General features: G+C 40.5%; 1 protein-coding gene across 2 annotated transcripts in view; it reads left to right on the top strand.

Annotated features, from left to right (window-relative positions):
* TDRD7 (tudor domain containing 7) overlaps positions 1-20393 on the top strand; it is a 90609-nt gene that overhangs the window by 52795 nt on the left and 17421 nt on the right. For both annotated transcript variants that reach the window (XM_060300726.2, XM_030829781.3), the window contains 6 exons: positions 4038-4633; positions 8172-8358; positions 12586-12697; positions 14441-14643; positions 15701-15835; positions 17610-17696. In XM_060300726.2, the coding sequence (XP_060156709.1) occupies positions 4038-4633; positions 8172-8358; positions 12586-12697; positions 14441-14643; positions 15701-15835; positions 17610-17696 (1320 nt within the window). The remainder of the gene's footprint in view (positions 1-4037; positions 4634-8171; positions 8359-12585; positions 12698-14440; positions 14644-15700; positions 15836-17609; positions 17697-20393) is intronic.

The raw sequence follows: 20393 nt of genomic DNA, 5'->3' as shown, positions 1-20393 counted from the left end.
TTTGTACTTTGAATAAACTCAGGCTTATTGGTCAAAAATCTACTTTATAGGCTGACTGGCAAAGCTTGTTATAAATGCTACTGGCAAAGCTTGATATAAATGCTCCAGGCAAAGCCCTGGAAGCTTACTACTTCCAGGTGATCTTTAAGCATTATTCTGGAATAAAGGCCAGAAAAATGGGAATTCTTCTCTTATCCTGACCAAATTCACATCAAGTGGACCTAATATTCATAACTTCTGTTAAGATAGTAATCCCCGGGCTTCCCTGGTGGCGCAGTGGTTGAGAGTCCGCCTGCCGATGCAGGGGACACGGGTTCGTGCCCCGGTCCGGGAGGATCCCACATGCCACGGAGCGGCTGGGCCCATGACCCATGGCTGCTGAGCCTGCGCATCTGGAGCCTGTGCTCCGCAGCGGGAGAGGCCACAACAGTGAGAGGCCCGCATACAGCAAAAAAAAAAAGAAAAAAGTAATCCCTAGTTAGAAGAACTCAGTGTGCTGGTCACGTTCAGAGGTCATGTTTAGAGGTTTGACAATTACATTGTTAGGTAATTGGTCCTGATTGCATCTAAAGCACGGGTAGGAATGGAAGCTTTGGGGCCAAGAGTGGGGGAGATTAGTAAACAAACATTGAAGTATCTCCTATTCCCAGTTAATTTATTGGAAAGAAAAGGATCATTAAACTGAAGAACTGTTGTCCTCTTTTGGGTTAGAAGAAGCCATGTGGACAGGTAGGACATGTGGCTTGTGAGAGTTATTTTAGATGAATAAGATGGACTATATTCCATTGAAATTAGCCTCTGCCATCCACTTCAGAGAAGGTGTTGCAAAGAGTTGAGAAGATGTTGCTAGGTGAAGACTGAAGAAGGGTTTTAAGATGGGCCCAGCAGGCTCAGCTGGCTTTGGATATGGAGGACTGCCATGTCTAAATCTAAAATTGTACTAACCGGGATTCTTTTTTTGTTTTTTTAACGTCTTTATTGGAATATAATTGCTTTACAATTGTGTTAGTTTCTGCTTTATAACAAAGTGAATCAGCTATACATATACATATATCCTCATATCTCCTCCCTCTTGCGTCTCCCTCGCACCTTCCCTATCCCACCCCTCTAGGTGGTCACAAAGCACCGAGCTGATCTCCCTGTGCTGTATGGCTGCTTCCCACTAGCTATCTATTTTACATTCGGTAGTGTATTTATCTCCATACCACTCTCTCACTTCCTCCCAGCTTACCCTTGCCCCTCCCCGTGTACTCAAGTCCATTCTCTACGTCTGCGTCTTTATTCCCGTCCTGCCCCTAGGTTCTTCAGAACGATTTTTTTTAGATTCATTATGTATTTGTTAGCATACGATATTTGTTTTTCTCTTTCTGACTTACTTCACTCTGTATGACAGTCTCTACGTCCATCCACCTCACTACAAATAACTCAATTTTGTTTCTTTTTATGGCAGAGTAATATTCCATTGTATATACATGCCACATCTTTTTTATTCATTCATCTGTCAATGGACACTTAGGTTGCTTCCATATCCTGGCTATTGTAAATAGAGCTGCAATGAACATTGTGGTACATGACCCTTTTTGAATTATGGTTTTCTCAGGGTATATGCCCAGTAGTGGGATTTCTGGGTCGAATGGCAGTTCTATTTTTACTTTTTTAAGGACCCTCCATAGTGGCTGTATCAATTTACATTCCCACCAACAGTGCAAGAGGGTTCCCTTTTCTCCACACCCTCTCCAGCATTTATTGTTTGTAGATTTTTTGATGATGGCCATTCTGACTGGTGTGAGGTGATACCTCATTGTACTTTTGATTTGTATTTCTCTAATGATTAGTGATTTTGAGCATCCTTTCATGTGTTTGTTAGCCGTCTGTATATCTTCTTTGAAGAAATGTCTATTTAGGTCTTCTGCCCATTTTTGGATTGGGTTGTTTGTTTCTTTGATATTGAGCTGCATGAGCTGCTTATAAATTTTGGAGATTAATCCTTTGTCAGTTGCTTCATTTGCAAATATTTTCTCCCAGTCTGAGGGTTGTCTTTTCATCTTGTTTATGTTTTCCTTTGCTGTGCAAAAGCTTTTAAGTTTCATTAGGTCCCATTTGTTTATTTTTGTTTTTATTTCCATTTCTCTAGGAGGTGGGTCAAAAAGGATATTGCTGTGATTTATGTCATAGAGTGTTCTGCCTATGTTTTCCTCTAAGAGTTTTTTATAGTGTCTGGCCTTACATTTAGGTCTTTAATCCATTTTGAGTTTATTTTTGTGTATGGTGTTAGGGAGTGTTCTCATTTCATTCTTTTACATGTAGCTGTCCAGCTTTCCCAGCACCACTTATTGAAGAGGCTACTAACTGGGATTCTGTATGACAAGTGAAAAACTTACATAGAAATAGAATTCTGTTTTATTTTTCCATTTTCTCAAAAAGTATATTTCTCAAATCTTTTCTGGATACCCAGTCTGTGTCCTTGTATCTTAAGTGTCTTAAAGCACAGTGAAGATAGGCATTTTAAGATTCCAGATTTTAAAATGTGAGTCTTTGGAGAGGTAGGCTAACCATTGAGAGCAAAATGAGGAGTGTCCCAAATGTTTGTGTTTCCAGCCTTAACATTAAGGACACAAATTGTGAATATCATATAAATACCATCCAGAGTGTCACACGGTGTCAGCAGGGTCAACTGTATTTATGTTCTCTCTTCCTAAGCATTATATAGAAAATTAGTAAATGAAGTCAATGTTCTTTACTGACAAGCTACCCACCCAGCAACTTTAATATTCTATTCTTCTTGGGGAAGGGGGTACTTCTTGTAAGCTTGTATTATCACCTTAGTGGTCTGGATAGCCTCCTAAGGTCTTAAATTTCAGCTAAAGAATAGGTGAATAGGATCTGACAGAATAGAAGATTTCAGAGGGCTATGAGTACTAACTTCAGTCTAATCGGAAATTGAGAAATTCTTTTTGTAAAGGACCAAGTAATAAATATTTTAGGTTTTGCAGGCCAAGAGCTATGTGACTGTCACCCATAGTCTGGCACAACTACCCGACTCTGCCATTGTAGTGCAAAAGCAGCCATACGCACTACATAGAGAATGGCTGGGGGCCAATAAAACTTTGTTGATGCACACTGAATTTCATATCATTTTCATGTCACAAAGTAATTCTTTTGATTTTTTTTCAGCCATTTAAAAATAGAAAAACCATTCTTAGCTCATGGGCTATGGCAAAACAGGTGGCACACTGCATTGGGCTGCAGCCAGTGGTGTGCTGACCCCTGGTCTACAAGTGGAAAGGCTTAGAACTTGGAAAAATGGTGCCATACATCAGTTTCTCTTTTCCTCCTTCTCTCATATTGAAGCCGTGCCTCTCTGGAATGTTATGAGAAGAAAAGTAGAAATTGGATGGTATACAACTGCTGGGCATTCTTAAGTCTTGTTCATTAGAGGGACAACACTTTTAGCTAACTTTCTACTGTAGTTGTTGGAAAATGTGTGCCTTACCTCTGGACTGACCTTCCTACATAATGGAAAGCTGAGGGTTTTCTCAGGACACTGCAGGAAGAAGAGAGACAGCACCTCAGTTTTGCCTGAATATTTCCTAGCTTTCTTCCCAGTGGTTTATTCCTGACAGTTCTGATACCTTTTCATGGTTTCATTCCTCCTTGTATTCTGTCAATTTTGTAAGCTGTTGCTTTGTATTTGTTAGAGAAACTAGGTGAGACAAAACTACTTGTCAGAGAAACTAGGTGGTGTACAGAGCAGAAGCTCTCATGATTTCCTAGGGTTATTGGAGGTCAGGTGCTTCACATGGGAAATTCATACTATTTAATTTCCCTGCTTGTTACTGAAATGTGGTGCATGATCATGTTTGCAAGTGAAGGCAGTGTATTAAAGTCTTAGTGACTGAAAAGAGTAAAATGTACAATTTTGTGTTCTCTTCATAAATTTGAAAAGTGTTTCTCTCAAATTTAAAATGCATTAATGTGCTCTCAGGTTGTTTTTAGCCATTAAAATATCTGTCATTTGCTGTATTTAAAAATTTCAGGTGGAAAAACCTTGCAATGGTGGTCAAGATTTACTTGTTTATCCAGCTAAGAGAAAGCAGCTTTTGAGAAGTGAACTGAATGCTGAAAAAGTGCCACCATCCCCACTACCTGCTCCAAAACAAATACCACCACTCAAAGGGTGTCCAACAGTTATGCCAGGAGACTTTAAAGAGAAAGTTGAGGAGCTGCTGGTGAAATACTCAAGTGGTCTTTGGGCCAGCGCACTCCCCAAAGCATTTGAGGACATGTACAAAGTGAAATTACCTGAGGATGCCTTAAAAAATCTTGCCTCGCTTTCCGATGTATGCACCATAGACTACATTTCTGGAAACCCTCAGAAGGCCATTCTCTATGCTAAACTTCCACCACCCACTGACAAAATCCTAAAGGATTTAAAGGATGCAGAGCAAGCACATGGAGATTATGATGTCAAGTCTGTGATTGAACAAGAGTATTTGCAGATAGAAAAAAACATTACCAAAAGTACCGATACCTTTATGGAGACTGTAACAATTCCTCCGTTAATCATTCCAACTGAGGCATCCCCATCTGTACTGGTGGTTGAACTGAGCAACACAAATGAAGTGGTTATCAGGCAAGTTTTATTTTCTAATTCTTTAGAATCCTAGTGTACTGTTGCTACTTGGCTATTCTTCATATAGATGCTGGTTGAGGAAGAATAATATATTTTTAGTTCTATAGAGTTATATTGAAGTATAATGTTTAAAATAACTATTTTTGCGAGAAAAGATTTCTTACAGTTTTAAAATTTGAAATGATGATATGGTCTGAACATGAAAATAATCTATGTCAAAAGCATAATGGTAACTGTATAAGTCAAGAGCAATACCTAGTCCATAGAAAGAGCAATCACCCACTAGGTAGGTAATACTGTTTAATCTGGGATTACGTAGTGTTTCCTAAAAGTCAGAATAGCTAAGCACCGCCTTCTAGTGTAATGCATCAGATTAGCCCTCTGGTTTCTCGAGCCTTTTGATATCATTGCCTGGGAGAAGGAATTATTGCCTAAGTGGCTAATAATAACTGGAATTCCAAAAAACAGTTTGGTTCAGGCACTTGATGTGGACTTTTGGAGGAAATGTAGAATACACAGAAAATGTTGAAAGACTATAATTTGCTGTTTCTGACTTGGGATGAAGAATGGTAACCACTGTAGCTGGATCTCTGGAGGCAGCAGCCCAAGGTGTGGCTGTGGCTGGAGCAGAACAGAATCCAGGCTTCTTCACCCAAAATGTCCCTGTGCGTTGGACTCTTACTCTTCCCAAGGATCATAGCTGAGCTGGGAAGATCCAATGAAAGGCCACAAAAAATAATCAAAGTCCTATACAGCAAACCTACTGAAGCTTTTCTGTTTGAACAAACTAAGTCTGATGATGAAGTGAGAATCAAGTATCTTAGGATGTTCAAACTAGAACATGTAGGAGCTTTGTTGAGGTCCTTTTTATAGAGGGGTGGTAAATGTATAGAGCTTTTATTCTAAGATGTGGTATGGCCTGAAGATAGGAATAGCTTGCTGAGGGTTAGGGTTCCTACTGTGGGTCACTAATAAACTGAGGTAAAGGAAGGATGTTGAGGAGCACATTGCTAACTTTTACCATTTGACATTATAAAGAAAATATAAATCTGCTTCCTTGGCAGGATCCTTTGGTATCTGTTACCAGTAGTCATTGGTGCCACTTTCAGAGAGCCAAGCACCCAGCACTGGACTGGATGAATCATGTGATTTCTTACGTTCTTCCCAAGATCTGGCAAGAATCTGGATCAGTTCCAGGGCTTCAATAGGATGGGGGTTCAGTCTACTCCAGGATGATTAGGTCCAGGGTCCTCAGGTTATCTAGATCCCTTTTTCAGTATAAGTTAGAATCCCAGAGCCGGCATTCTACATGTTCATTAGGGTGGCTGGCAACCAGCAAGCATGATGGGTAATGTCTGCCCTTAGGTTGACCCTAGGTCATTAGTGTCTCCCCACCACCCTGACCCCAGCAGGCTGAGCCCTATTCTACATCCACACCTTTACCCAGGCAGTAGACTCTGGAAACTAGTAGGCTTGTGACTCATAAAAGTTACAGGGAGGTGCCGTGGCAGGACCCTTAGGTCAAGTATGGGAATCTGTTGTCTCCAGTCTAAAAATTAACTTTGTAAAACTTTGTATTTATGGCATATCTAAATTGGCCTGCATATCATTCTTTGTTCACTTGCTCAGGTAATTTGGGGATAATGTATGACCTTATTCTTGCCACTACCCACTCTTATACCAACTGTCATATTACCTCCTTACCCCGCCCAGGCATCGTTCTCTGTTGGTGGCTACAGAGAGCAGAAGCTGCCTGCAGATCTCATGCTGCTTCTCACCACCTCCCTCCTCCCTGGCAGGAGCCCATGCTATGCAGACTACCAGACCACAGGCTACAGCCTAGGCCTCTGCCAGTTGAGCTCCCAGGACTGTAGCAGCGCTACCAGGAGGCCCCATGAGACTCCAGGTCCCAAGGAAATGGACACTTGAGCAGAGCTGCAGATCTACTAGGAGACTCCAGAGCCAAGAGTGCAGCTGTATTCCAGGCAGTACCCTAACATTTGTAAAGCTCAGTAACCTTAAATGATAGAGTATGACAAAGCTTTTACAGCTGTTTCTGGAGTGAATAATATGCATGTCATATTTTGTTTTAAAATAGCCATTGCCTCCAAAAGAGGCATTATTTCCACATTGTGTAGGGCTTTTAAAAGCTTTTTTTCCTCTAGTAACAAATAGGTTGACTCTGGTTTCTTCTGTCCTGCTGATAGTTACCAAAAATACAGGAAGATACTCCTAAAAGGAATAGTTTCTGAAAGCTGTATAGGACCACTTGAGCCCTGAGTAGAAGCTAGAACAGTTCAAAGAGCAATGTTCTTGTGGCATATCCCCCATCTCGCTGGCCAGGTGATTCTGGTGCTGGTACAGCATAGCCTTCAAACTCAAAAGGCTTCATCCCATGGCTGAGATAGCTCCTGTTAAAGGAGCCAGGTTTGATTTGCCAGGTTTTCCATCCTGGAAGGAGGCCTTTGTTGGAATCGTCTCTGAAGACTAAAGGACAAGGAAGCAGCAGCCTATTTATGGCAGAAAGCAAAACAGTATGTTTTGATAACATAAACTAGGACAAGGTGATTGCAGTTGTCAACAGCCGAAAATTGTAGAAGGGGGATAGAAGAGTATCCTGGAAAAAAACATTTCTTAAAAAGCATGCAACTTAAAGAGGCATTTATCTAGAACATGTCATCTCTTTAAGGGTATCAGAACTCAACATTTTGTTGTAATTTGTTCAAATTTGTTCAGTAAGTTGGAGGGATGGGTTGTCACATGGTTCTATCTATTGTTTTCAAGGGTTTGTTTTTCTCTAGGAGGAGTCAGATTTCGTTGGTTTTCAGAGATTGAGACTTGTTCAGACCCAGCCTTAGTTAAGGCAGAACTATCAACTACATTCTCTTCTCAGAAATCTACACACATCTCCAGCAGCCTGAGTCAAAATCTCAGGTTGACTCTTGCTCATCTGGCTTCCACTGGTGTCTTCCTTTCCACTTCCTCCCTTTCCTTCCCTTGAGTCTTCTCTCAACCTGGTCCTCCCTGACTGCTTACTGTTATATCCTCTAGTTCTCTGGATTGTTGTTGAGCATTTGCTCTGTTGTGTGGTGTGTTGGACCTTGGTCTTTTTTTGTGAGCTCCACAGTATTGTATTCTCCTTTTTCAAGGTACAGTTGTTGGGCTTCCCTGGTGGAGCAGTGGTTGAGAGTCCACTTGCCGATGCAGGGGACGCAGGTTCATGCCCCCGTCCGGGAAGATCCCACATGCTGCAGAGCAGCTGGGCCCGTGAGCCATGGCCACTGGGCCTGCGCGTCCGGAGCCTGTGCTCCGCGACGGGAGAGGCCACGGCAGTGAGAGGCCCGCGTACTGCAAAAAGAAAAAAAAAAAAATATATATATATAATTGTTTACTAACTCCATGTTCTCCTCCCTGTCAGTGTAAGCAAGTCTGAGCCTGGAACCAAAGATGACTGTAGAAAAACAGAGTAATATTAATGAATTCCTGTAGCTTTCCTTCTTCCAGGTTGCTTCATTTGTGTTCTCTTCCTTTAATTTAGGTATGTGGGCAGAGACTATTCTGCTGCTCAGGAATTAATGGAAGATGAGATGAAGGAGTATTACAGTAAGAACTCGAAGGTCACACCAGTCCAGACTGTGCAGATTGGCCAGTTGCTGGCTGTTAATGCTGAGGAGGATGCCTGGTTACGGGCACAGGTCACCTCAACAGAAGGGAACAAAATAAAGGCAAGCATTATGAAGGCAAACATTATTTTTCAGATGAAAATGTTGCGTCTAATATTCTGTCCTCTCTAACTATATTTAGTTTTCCCCAGAAGTTGAAAAAATAGTATCTGTAAAAGACTATCTCTGTCAACTGTTAAGTCAGTGGTAGTTATATTATCTTAGAGTTTTAGTTTAAAAAAAAGAAAAAAAATTCTTCTCCATTGTTGTACCATAACCCATGATGTAAGCAGGAAAAAAATCTCTATTCCTATCCCCCAAGGTTATACAATGAATACTGATCAGAGCTCTGTGGGCTTCTTATCAAGGTCAATACTTTGGAGTGAGGGAAAGCATACTGATTAGAGGAGATGGCATTCTTCTCTCCCTTCTTGCACAGCCAGCTGAGGAGAACCCCAGATAAGACTTGGGCCATGCCCCAAGTCTTGCCCTCTTGGTCATCTTGGACATCTTGGAAAGGTCAGAGGGCTCGTTCACCAGTCTCTTTCCTCAGAGGGTCTAATACTTCCAGACTTGACCACATTCGTGGTGATCATCCTCTGCCCCATTGCCTCTTTTTTCCCTCAGCTCAGAGACCCAGAATCAGAACTCACGAAGGCACAGTTTTGTCTAAATTTTGTAAGCAGGGTTAGCACATCTCAGAACCCTTAGCACTGCAGGGGGCGGGAAGTCCAGGTGAACAGGACCCCAGTCAGTGTGGCCCCATGACTGCTTTGTGCTCAGTGAGAAACCTGAGTGGCCTCTAGTCGATAGGAGATAACTGCCCCAGACATTCCTAGCTAAACTTCAGTCTACTTGCTGACCGTTTCCCTGCCCTTAGGAAGTCCAATACAACTTAAGCTATTTGAAGGCACAGGGATTGCTTATGAAGAGAAGAACCATACAAACCCCGGTGACATGTTAACAGTGCATCGGTGTTTATAATAAATGCTGCACATACTCCACAAGGATATCTCCTAGTCTGAGATCTATAAGACAAAAATAACTTGGGCCTTCCCCTTCCTTCCTTACCTCTACTTTGGGAGTTTAAGCTCTGGAGTCAGTTAGACCTGAGTTTAAGTCCCAACTCTGCCACTTCTAGCTGTGTGGCCTTGGGAAAGTTATTTAACTTCTCTGATTCCTTACCTATAAAATCAGACACTATCATTATGCTAGTATCTGCCTGTTAAACTTTTCATTCATTTTTTTCCACTGTCCTAGGGCAGGAGACAAGACTGACAAGTGCTTGTTCTCAAGAAGCTTATATGCTAGTAAAAGAAGACAGATAATGAACAAGTATACAATAAATAAACAGGACAATTTAACAGCAGTGAAAGAAGTAACCAGGGTGCTGTGATAGAAAATAACTTTGAAGCAAGGGATAAGCAGGGAGATGTAATCTGGTTTATTTGCTTCAAAGATTGTTCCAGTGCCCGTGTGGGGCATGGATTGTAGTAGTGTAGAGAACATGGATTGTAGTAGTGTAGAGAAGGAAAGTAAGACTGGCTAGTTGGCTATTGCAGTAGCCAGCAACTTGTAACCTGAATTAGGGTAGAAACAGTGGAGACACAGGTAATGGGACATATTCAGGATGGATTTGGAGGTAGAACTGACAGGACACTAATTCATCGGATGTGGAAGAGAAGAAAGGAGAAGATTCAGGATGGCTGCTGGGTTTGGGACTTGAGCAACCTGGTGGATATTGGTGCCATTTATTGAAACTGGGAAATCAGGGAAAAGAACCAATATATAGGAGAATCAAGAATTTTGTAGGACCTGTTAGGTTTGAGAAAAGCTATCAGATTTCACCTGGACAAGCCTGGAGCTCAGGGAGAAGTCAGGACTGGAGATGAAGCAGCAGGGTGGGAGGCATCAGCGTGTAGATGCTACTTGAAGCCATGGGCCTGGGTCAGATCTCCTTGAGGAAGAATCACCCATAGAGCAGAGAAGGGGACCCAGAACTAGGCTCTGAAACACTTCGGCATTTAGATGGTGGGTGTGAGAGGAGCAAAGAAGACTGTCAGAATGGCCAGAGAAGGAGGAAAACCAAGAAGGCAGTGTCACGGAAGCCAGAACAGGAAAGTACCTCGTAAAGGAGGAAGCAACCGGCTGTGTCATTGCTTCTGAGAGCTGTGAGCTGGTGTGAGGAATAAATAGAGCAGCTTGGTGTGTTTTACGGTGGCAAGCTCTTAAGGCAGCAGTAGTTGTGGCAGTCCTGGCCTCATCTTGTTCCCCATATCCCATGAACCAGACAGAGATGAATTTTACCCTTTATTAGGAGAAACCCCAGCTACTTGGAAAGTCTTGTTTCTCTTGAATTTTACTGTGCCTGACAGCAAGAACAGGTTCCCTCCTTGCTTTCCACAGAGCTTTCTGAGTATGAGAAACAGGAACATGCGGTCACCCCCTCAGGTTGGTGCCAGTTTGGCCTGGCGCAAACCCACAGCCCAGGGGTGTTTTCTCGTTATTACTCAGGTGGTGCTGTGAGACCTTCGGCCACTTGAGGGAGCCAGAGATCCAGGAATGAACTGGGGCCCGGTGCCACAATTATGAGCCTGCTTGTGCTGATCTCAGGGCCAAAGGACACAGGACAGAGGGTGGTGAGAGTCCAGCTGGACAGTCCATGGGCAGATGTTTTATGAGCCGCAGATGACATACAAATACATGGTATCGTGATTCAAAAGAAGAAAGAAAAGAAAACAAGCTCCAGACATTACAGAAACCCTTTGAAGATTTTAGAGCAGTATTCTTTAGTCTCTTAGTGCTAGGAGTACATTCGAAATTGCCCAGGAATCATGATTTCACATACTATGTCCTATTCACAGACACGTTGTCTCCATTTTAGACCTAGGAAGAACAGAATCCAAATTGTGGGTGTTGATAGCTATTAAAGGACACAAAAAGCTGCGTGAATCCTGAGGCCTTTGGGAAGGAAAAGCAGGTGCTAATTAGGGGTTGGAGAAGTGGCTGGCTGTAGTGTGGGGACCCTGCCAGGGATCAAGGCCTCGGCGGGCACTGAGTCAAGATATGGACTCTAAGAGATGATCCTTTCCAACGTGGGATATACAGGCCCCACAGACACGGCTATCAGGTGGTCAGGGAAAGGCGTTAGTCATCTCTCTATTCTTTTCTTCCTTAGTTTCTCTGATGGGGAGAATTTTTGTTTTGTATACTTACTGTCAGAATCTTGGTGCTCAGAAGCTGTGGACTTTATTTTACTGCAGAAAGTAAAACTCTGTATTACTTGGTATTTCTTTGCCATGCCTTTGCCCTGCATTTTTGTGATTTGTTCTGTATTTGTAATAACCATCTGCTTTAATTAGAGAAGCGTACTAAGTTTTCAACACTTTCCCTCTGATTCCTAGTTATCATTCTAAACCACAGCTTAATGTCTCTAGATTTATTTTTCTCCAAAAAGAAAAAGCCGTTGGTTATATAGTCCTTCTCAACTGAAGGTTTTATTAATACACTAAAAATAATATCCAGGCTCTCCATGATCTGTGATGGTGGTGAGGAAGTGCCATGCAAGTCTCTGTAAGCACAGAGCTCTGTCCAGCAGACTGGGACCTTCTCCTGAATTGGATGAAGGCCTAACCCAGCTGCACAGCCCCCCAAAAACCCAGAATTACCTACCTTTACAGTGTAGAATTCCATGTTATCCAGCCATGGCATCATTGTTGTCATTGACAGAAAGCATCTCGGTCCCTGGAAGCATAACAGCTGAGAGCAAGCCGTCACAAGTGCTGCTCTGGGGATTTAGAATCTGATAAATACCACCAGTGTGATGCCTCATCTAGAAATAAATAAGGATCTGCCTAAGGAAGCAGATCCTTAGTGGAGCTGTGTAAATCAAGAAAGAATAAGGTGATGTAGGCATTATGCCAGCAAGGAAAGGGTGGGGACAGTCAGGGCTGGCAGACCAGGTACGTGTGCTGCTGAGAAGCTGACAACAGAAGGCATCGGAGTTCAGCACTCTTCCCTCTTCTCCCCTTTGGCAAAGGCGCGGCAGAGGAGTGCGGCCTGGAAGTCAGGAGCCCTGGCACCCCTGGTCCCATTCCCAGCATTCCTCTTCCGGGCTAATTCAGGGGCACCTGCCCTGGCATTTTCCAGGCAGTGGTGCCACTTCACATGCCGATTATGGGGTAAAATGAAGCCAGTTCAATGCATCAAGTGATTCTTTTTTTTTTTTTTAAGAAACGAGGGTAAAGAATTTTATTTGAACCTAAACATTGTTGTTTCTATTATCATTAGGTATGCTATGTTGACTATGGTTTTAGTGAAAATGTTGAAATGAGCAAAGCATACAAATTGAACCCGAAGTTCTGTTCACTGTCATTCCAAGCTACAAAGTGTAAGCTCGCAGGTAAAAGGAACTTTTTTTAAAGTGCTCTCCACTTTGACAAACGTATAGACCCCAGGCGGGGAAAGTTGGGGCCCGTGTGTGTGGGGGATGAACTGGGAGATTGGGATTGACATATATACACTAATATGTATAAAATAGATAACTAATAAGAACCTGCTGTATTTCTCTTTGTAAGATTTGATCATTATAAAAATGTTATGATGTTTTAATATATTTTTGTTACATTATATATAACATATACCACATTTAAATTTATTATTAAAAAGCCTGTTGGACATCTGAGAGGGTTTGGTTGCTGTTGCCGTAACTGCCCTAGTAACAGCTGTTCGAGGCCCTGTATCGTGGGATACAGGATCAGTGTAAATCATGTTGTTCGACCTGTTGTAAAGTGACTCCCAGCTTCGTTCCCACTGAGATGGACTCCGTGGGTGCTGCTTGTTAGCAAGGAACACTCCCTCGTGCACCCAAGCACGAGTCCAGCTGTGGGTCATGTGCGGTCTCTGGCACTGTCACGTATCACTGTTCTTTTCTTTCCTCCTCAAGGAAGCGTAGAGAAATGCACATGTGTGAGAGTGACGTGTAGGGATGACCTGAAAGTATGGGGGGCACATGTTAATGATGAGGAAAGACATTGGACTATGTATGCCTCATGCAGGAGAGCCAGAGCTATATTCAGAAAACGATCAGAATTGTTTTCATGAAAATTAGACCTGTGAAGAAATGCCTCCTTCCCAGCAGGGATGTCTTTATGTCAGAGGAACTGGGTTTGGCTCTCTCTGTGAGATAAATCTAGAGTAATTTAAAAATACTGTTACAAACCTGTGGGAGTTAGTTTTGAAAAGAACATATCAAGAGCATAGGAAAAGATTTAGGATGCTGAAATGAAAGCTTTGATAAAAGCTATAGAGGTGTGTGTCTGGAGAACAGAATATGAAAAAGAGAAAGGTAGGTCAGAAGGAGTCTGTAAACTTTTGCTTACGGATTTAAAGGGGAAAAATATAGAAATAGACATTGTAGTACCATTGGGGAAATGATGCCCTAGTTTAATTAGTTTAATGGATTAACTTAGAGTTGTCATATTATGTTATATGAAATTACAATTTTCCAAGAATTTAAAGAATAATTAGACTGCAATAAAATTCACCTAATACCCACATTACATTAAACAGTATTTTACCTTTCTTTCATAAATCTGAAAGTTCTTTGGTATCCTCAGGGCCATGATGGTTTACTTAAAAAGAAAGAATGAAAGAGAGGGGGAAAGGTTGTCTAAATTTTCAATAAGTGCATGTTCATGCAAGAAATAATTGTGCATATTTAATTAGAAAATGAAAAAACCAAGGGTATATTTTTAGGAAGAGTGTTACAAATACATGAGTGGCAGACATAATTGGCTGACAACTTCTTTATGTGTTAGTCTTTTTGTTTTAAATATGTGTTTGTAAGTAAAGTGAAGGCTGTTTCTCCTAAGGTAGAAATTCAGATTGATCGTCAACTTTTCTTCTTGTTTTAAGATTGCCCGCCTTCGTGTAATCATTCAAAAGGGCATTCATGTTATAATAAATATTTTTAAACCTAAGGGTGGATGGTATAAAGAAGATTGTATAACAAAGCTTCCCTATAAAATTTAAGAATTTTGTAGTAGGTTCATAATTGTAATAAGTAGCCAAAACAAACACAATCTCTGCATCTTAAAATGATTCTTCTAATTAAGTAGAAATTTAAATATTCAATATTTTTCAGGGTTGGAAGTTCTAAGTGATGATCCTGATTTAGTGAAGGTGGTTGAATCTTTAACTTGTGGAAAGATCTTTGCAGTGGAAATACTTGACAAAACTGATATTCCACTGGTTGTTCTGTACGATACCTCAGGAGAAGATGACATCAACATCAATGCCACCTGCTTAAAGGCCAAATGTGACAAGTCACTAGAGGTTCACCTTCAGGTACCACTGTGACCACTGTTGTCTATTCACAAGTATCACAGGAAAGAAATTCACCAGAAAAGAACGTTGTACATTTTAGGCTAACACTAGATAGAGACAGATTACGTATGTATTGGGGAAAAAAAAGGAAGGAAGGGAGCTAAAAGGAGGGGAAATGCCAAAATATTAGTAATAAAAATAGTAATTATTAAGAATTGGATTTTTTTTTTATTTTTTTTTTATTTTTGTTTTATTTTCCAGTTTCCACAATGAGCATATATTAATTTTATATGAAATTATTTTGCAAAGATAATAAAGGAGGATAATTCAAATGAAGGGAAAATTAGATCAGTGACGATGCTTATTAAATTGCTAGCTTTAACATTTTTTAAATGTGAAGAACATAGATGTCTGTACGAAAGGACACTTTTAAATAAATTATAGAGCAGCCACTCGAAAGAATAGGATGAGATGTTAAAAATGATCATTTTTAAGGCTTCATAGCAACATTGGGAAAATATTTGTTTTAATAAGTAGAACAATAGTAAATTGCCTTTATATTATGATTTGACTAAAAATGGCTAAAATTAAACCTTTACTGTGATTATAATTTTTAAAAGTTACTAAAAATTCCTGTGGCCCATGGACGTGAATTAGAAAGTAAACTGATAATGGGATTGATTTTGTGAGAGTTTTTTATTTTTATTTCTGTTAATGCTGCAAAAATATGTTTTATATAATAATTCTTTTTCTAAATTAATGGGGAGAAGATAAACCAGAGTTAAAGCAGAGCTAAAAATACTCTTAGCCTTTCAGACAGTAGAAAGTGGTAATAATATAATGTGTGTAAAATGTCTACTCTGTGCCTGACACAAATGATACCAGATATTCCTTTTGGAAAGAGTGGTATGCAAACTAGTTTTTCACATTTACGTTATGAATTTCATTCTATCTGTCCTCCAGCTTGCTTAGAAGATTGAAAAGCGCAGAAATTTTCAATGAGCTATTTAGATAGATACCCTTAGGTAGGTGAGAGCTGCACTCTGTTCTCACATCCTTGGTGTGTCCTTTGTTTCAGGTCGATGCCATGTACACAAATGTCAGAGTGACTAATATTTGCTCCGATGGCACACTCTACTGCCAGGTGCCTTGTAAGGGTTTGAACAAGCTCAACGACCTTCTGCATAAGATCGAGGAATACTTTCATTGTAAGGTATGGCCAAGCAGCATCCACCTCTAAGATGAGTCCTAACATTGCAAACAAGAGGAGTCACTAAATTGTACATGTGTAGTAAGTTTTGTATATTTTAAGGTAGACTCTCTAAAATAGAGGATAAGAGCCCCAGACTTAAGAATTTAAAACAAAAATAAAAATCCCCACTAGTTTCTTTATGGTAAAATGAGGATAATAATAGTGAGTACCCACAGGATTGTTATGAGGACTAGTCACAAGGCTGCTTATTATTAGCACAGGGCCTGGCACATAGAAAGTGTGCAACAACCGGTAGATTGGTCATTCACAAGGTGCAGTTGATGAGCCTACAGTGCAGCTGCCTGTGACTGTCTGCTCGAGCAGCTGGCTCCTCTGCCTGGGCAAAGACAGAACCATGGAATTTAGAAGGAGAATAGAACTTCCGAGGCATCACTGTCCAACCTCTTTATGGTCCCTGAGAGAACCTGCGCCTTGGAAAATGTGGTTCTGCAGTTTACATTTATTAGTAATCTCTTTTCCCTTTAATTCTAGTATTATTTTCTGAATCAGGATCTGTAGGGGTTTTGTTTTAAGGTCCTAAAGGGATTTCCTTACCTCCATTTGGACATTATAGTTGTAATCCACAATATGCTGTGGTTTCCAAGTGACTAAACTCTGATGCCGCTTCATCTCGGACCCCCTCACCTGGAAGTGAACCCTTGCCTCTGACCTACAGAGCACCCCGAGTGCCTCATGACACTTGTATGCAGCATTGTTTTAGCTGTTTGGGTATTTGTTTGCTTTACTAGAGTATAGGCTTCCTGAGGGCAGAGACTGAGCCTCACCAGCTTCTGGTAAGTACCTAATTCATTTAGGTACTGTAGTAACTTATCTAGTGTCTTACATAAAATAGGTATTCCAAAATATTTGCTGAAGTGGATTAAACTTGTATTTAGACTACAGCCTAGAATCGAGACGTTATTAGATCTATAGCTTTACCTCTTTCTGTTACAGATGTCTTAGCTTGTATCTCAAGGTCATTACTGAAGTTTGATTTGCTGATCTATCCTAGAGAAATCTGAGACATCCAGAGGGTGACTGTAGTTACTCATTTGCATGCATGTGCTTATAATCTATAATGGTGAAAAGCACTCTTGACAGTTCTTAGTGCCCTGGAAGCTCAAGTGGAAGGAGACATTGCCTGTGGGGAGAGTAGAAACATTCACCCTGAAGGAAAGAGGCAATGGCAGGTCCCCCATTTCAAGCTACAGCAGAGGAGGAGGATGAAAACATTGAACAACATTGAACTGGCACTGATATCCATATTTGGGTTGATAACGTTTCTTTTGTTTTGGATTAAAATCTTATCTTTGAATCTTGAATGTTAAAAGATGAAAAGAGGAGGCCTTATGAACTGCTAGCCTAACTGCTTCCCTTTCATACAGGCTGTTCATTTTATCGGATTCATCTCCCCTCTTTGTGTTTAACTGATGGTGCCTGAGCCTGGATGAATTATACTGACCTCCATGCTAACATTTTTAGACATTTTAACAAGGCTGATTTATGAGCCATGTGCAAGGAAGAAGGGTAGATGGCTACCACCAACATATGAGAAACAAGGCAGAAGCCCTACAACCCCTGTACATGTGCTGCGTCCACTGTAGCACACACGTCGCCGAAAGTCTGATCACATACGGGTGAAGCAGCTTGCCTGTGCCACAGCGGTGTTTTTCTCATGGTGTAGCAACGTGCTCTTTGCTGAGAATAATAAGTGTCATGCGTTTCTGTTTTGCAGCACATGACCTCTGAGTACTTCGTTTCATTACCCTTCTGTGGGAAAATCTGCCTCTTCCATTGCAAAGGAAAATGGTTACGAGTAGAGGTAAAATCAGTCACTTGACTTTTTTTAAACTTAAGATGAAATATTTCAGACATATAAATGAGGTTTTTAAAAAATGGAGTAAGCATCCATATACTCATCACCAGTTTAAGAAATAAAACATGATACATAAAACCAATATACAGTTGATGCTCCCTGTCTGCAGCCCTTTCTTTTACTCCCACCCCTGGGGGAGCTACCAGCTGAATTTGGTGTTTCTCCTTCCTATTCACTGCTCTAGAGTTTTACTATATTTGTGTCTATACACACATACTTTTACTATCTGTATATTTCAATATAGAGATATTTAAAATGTAGAAGTGAATAGTATATATAATATTTATAGTAAAAACATGAATAAAGTATAACTAAATGAATGAATGTCTTAAAAATTTACACAAATTGTAAGATGTATTGATTCTTCTATAACATGCTTTTTCATTCATTATGTTTGTGATGTAATCTGTTTTCCCTGCTGTATGCTGTAACAGTGTACGAATATGCCAACATTATCACTCCATTCTTCTGACAATGGATATTTAGATTGTGTCGAATTTTTTGCTATAAACAGCACTACCATGACCCTTCCTGTGCATATCTCCCAGGGTACATATGTAGGAGTGGAATTTCTGGGCATAGGGAATGCCTAATTGCTCTCCAGAGTCACCCCTCCCTCGAGGGGTAGCCCTTTGAGTGTTCTGGCTTCTTGGGGGCATCTCATGTCCTCCCTCACCCCTGCCCAGGATGGCTTGGGTTTCAGTGTTCACATATTCCTCTATTTCCAGGGCCTAATAATTGTTTTATTTTCTTACAAGCTCAGTTATGAATTTGCAAGGAGGTTTGTTATATTTTGTCATAGATTTCTGTATGTTTTTCAAAGGTAGGTTTTGGATTTTTGTGGTTTCTTTCTTTTCTTCGTCTTCTTCTTCTTTTTTTTTTTTTTTTTTTGATATCTATTTTGCCCAGTTAGTAAAATTGCAAATCTGGGCTTGATTTTTTTTTTTTTCCACAGTGGTGCTTAACCTAGGTGCAAAGACCTCTGCTTACAGGGAGCGCCTGGACCCCTCCCCAACAATTGTATGCAAATTATGTGTGTGTGTGTGTATTATGTATTTTGGAGGGAAAGTATTCATAATTTTCTTAAGATTCTCAAAGAAACCAACCCTAAGTAAGAATCATTGCTTTATTGAGTTTTATTACTGCATAGCAGCATTGTGATAACTTAATTGTACTGATTTTCCCTTTATTTAAGTAAATCTTGGTCATGGCCACTTTAATGAAAGCATCAGTTTTGAAATAATTATTGTCAATGTGAATGTGTGTCAGAAAGTTGAGATCTGGAGTTATATGACTAAGATTTGGGTGCTTAGCTATAAACTTGATTTGTTAAAAAGAACACGACATCTGAATTTTAAAGCTCTGTGCTGTTTAGTGTATAATATATAAATGCACAAATACTTAATTTTTTAACCTTTTATTTTGAAGTAATTTCAGACTTTTAGAAAGTTGCAAAAATATTTTAAGGAGTTCCCATATGCCCTTTATCCACCATCTCCAATTGTTAACGTCTTACATAACGATTATCAAAATCAGGAAATTAACATTGGTACAATATTATTAACTAATCTGCAGAACATGCTGACATTTCCCAGATTGTCCTCCATATGTCCTTTTTCTGGTCCAGGATCCCAAGATGTATTTAGTTGTCATGTCTTCTTAGTTTCCTCCAACCTGGCAGTTGCTCAGTCTTTGTTGTTTGTGGCCTCTTGAAGAGTAGCAGTGTTTTGTAGAGTGTTTCTCTTTTTGAGAGAAACTCAACTTGAGTTTCTCCGTGTGTGGAATCAGGCTATGCCTTTTTGGCAAAAATACCTTCTCAGTGTATGCTCAAATACTTTAGATTAATACCTAGTATTATTTGTATTACTATCAAGTTGTGTATTATCTACTTTTGAGGTAGCAAAAGTGTTCATTCTCTTAGTGATGCATAGAAAGTTAAGGAAAGAAAGATGATTAATGAAAAGCAGATCCTGTGTTTAAGTGATGTATTTGCTCTTGACATTGTAACTTGTCTAAACTTGTCTGAACTATAGTGCCTATACATTCTGAACTTATTCTGTAAGTCCAACCAACTTTATTCAGTGCAGTGGCCACTACTCTCCCTGTTTCCCTGTAGAAGTGGTCTGCATTCACTCTGCACCATCTTCCAGTCAGTCCTCAGTCACTGCCACATGACTTCTGCCCACACTCCATCACAGAGCCTGTTCTTGTGAACAGCGTCTTAATTTCGCAGTTGTATTAGTATCTTCCAGGTCTTGCGTACCAGACCTCTTTGCTGCATCGAAAAGTGTTGAAACTTGAAATTCTCTTCTCACTGGGCTACCATGTTATCAAATCCTAATTTTCCTCATGATAGTCTAATAATTCCTTCTCTTATTTTTCACCCAAACCTCCTTCCACCCCCACTTCTGAAATGTCAGTGTCCCTAAGTCCTGTCCAGGCTCATCACTCTTCTCGGCCTCTGCATCCTTCTAGGTAATCCTATCTCATAGTTTCAGATACCATTTTGGCCCTAATGACTCCCAAATTTGTTTTCCAGTCCTTGATGGGCTGCAGATTTGAGCAAAAAGCCAGCCTAATTGTCCATCTCACAAACTCTTTTAAGTTCTACATGTCTGAAACCAAAATTATCTTTCCCCATCC

The sequence above is a fragment of the Globicephala melas genome, chromosome 6, assembly GCF_963455315.2.
Source record: "Globicephala melas chromosome 6, mGloMel1.2, whole genome shotgun sequence".
Taxonomy (NCBI): domain Eukaryota; kingdom Metazoa; phylum Chordata; class Mammalia; order Artiodactyla; family Delphinidae; genus Globicephala; species Globicephala melas.
Note: the sequence above shows the minus strand (reverse complement) of the source record. Positions and strands in the feature narration are given on the sequence as shown.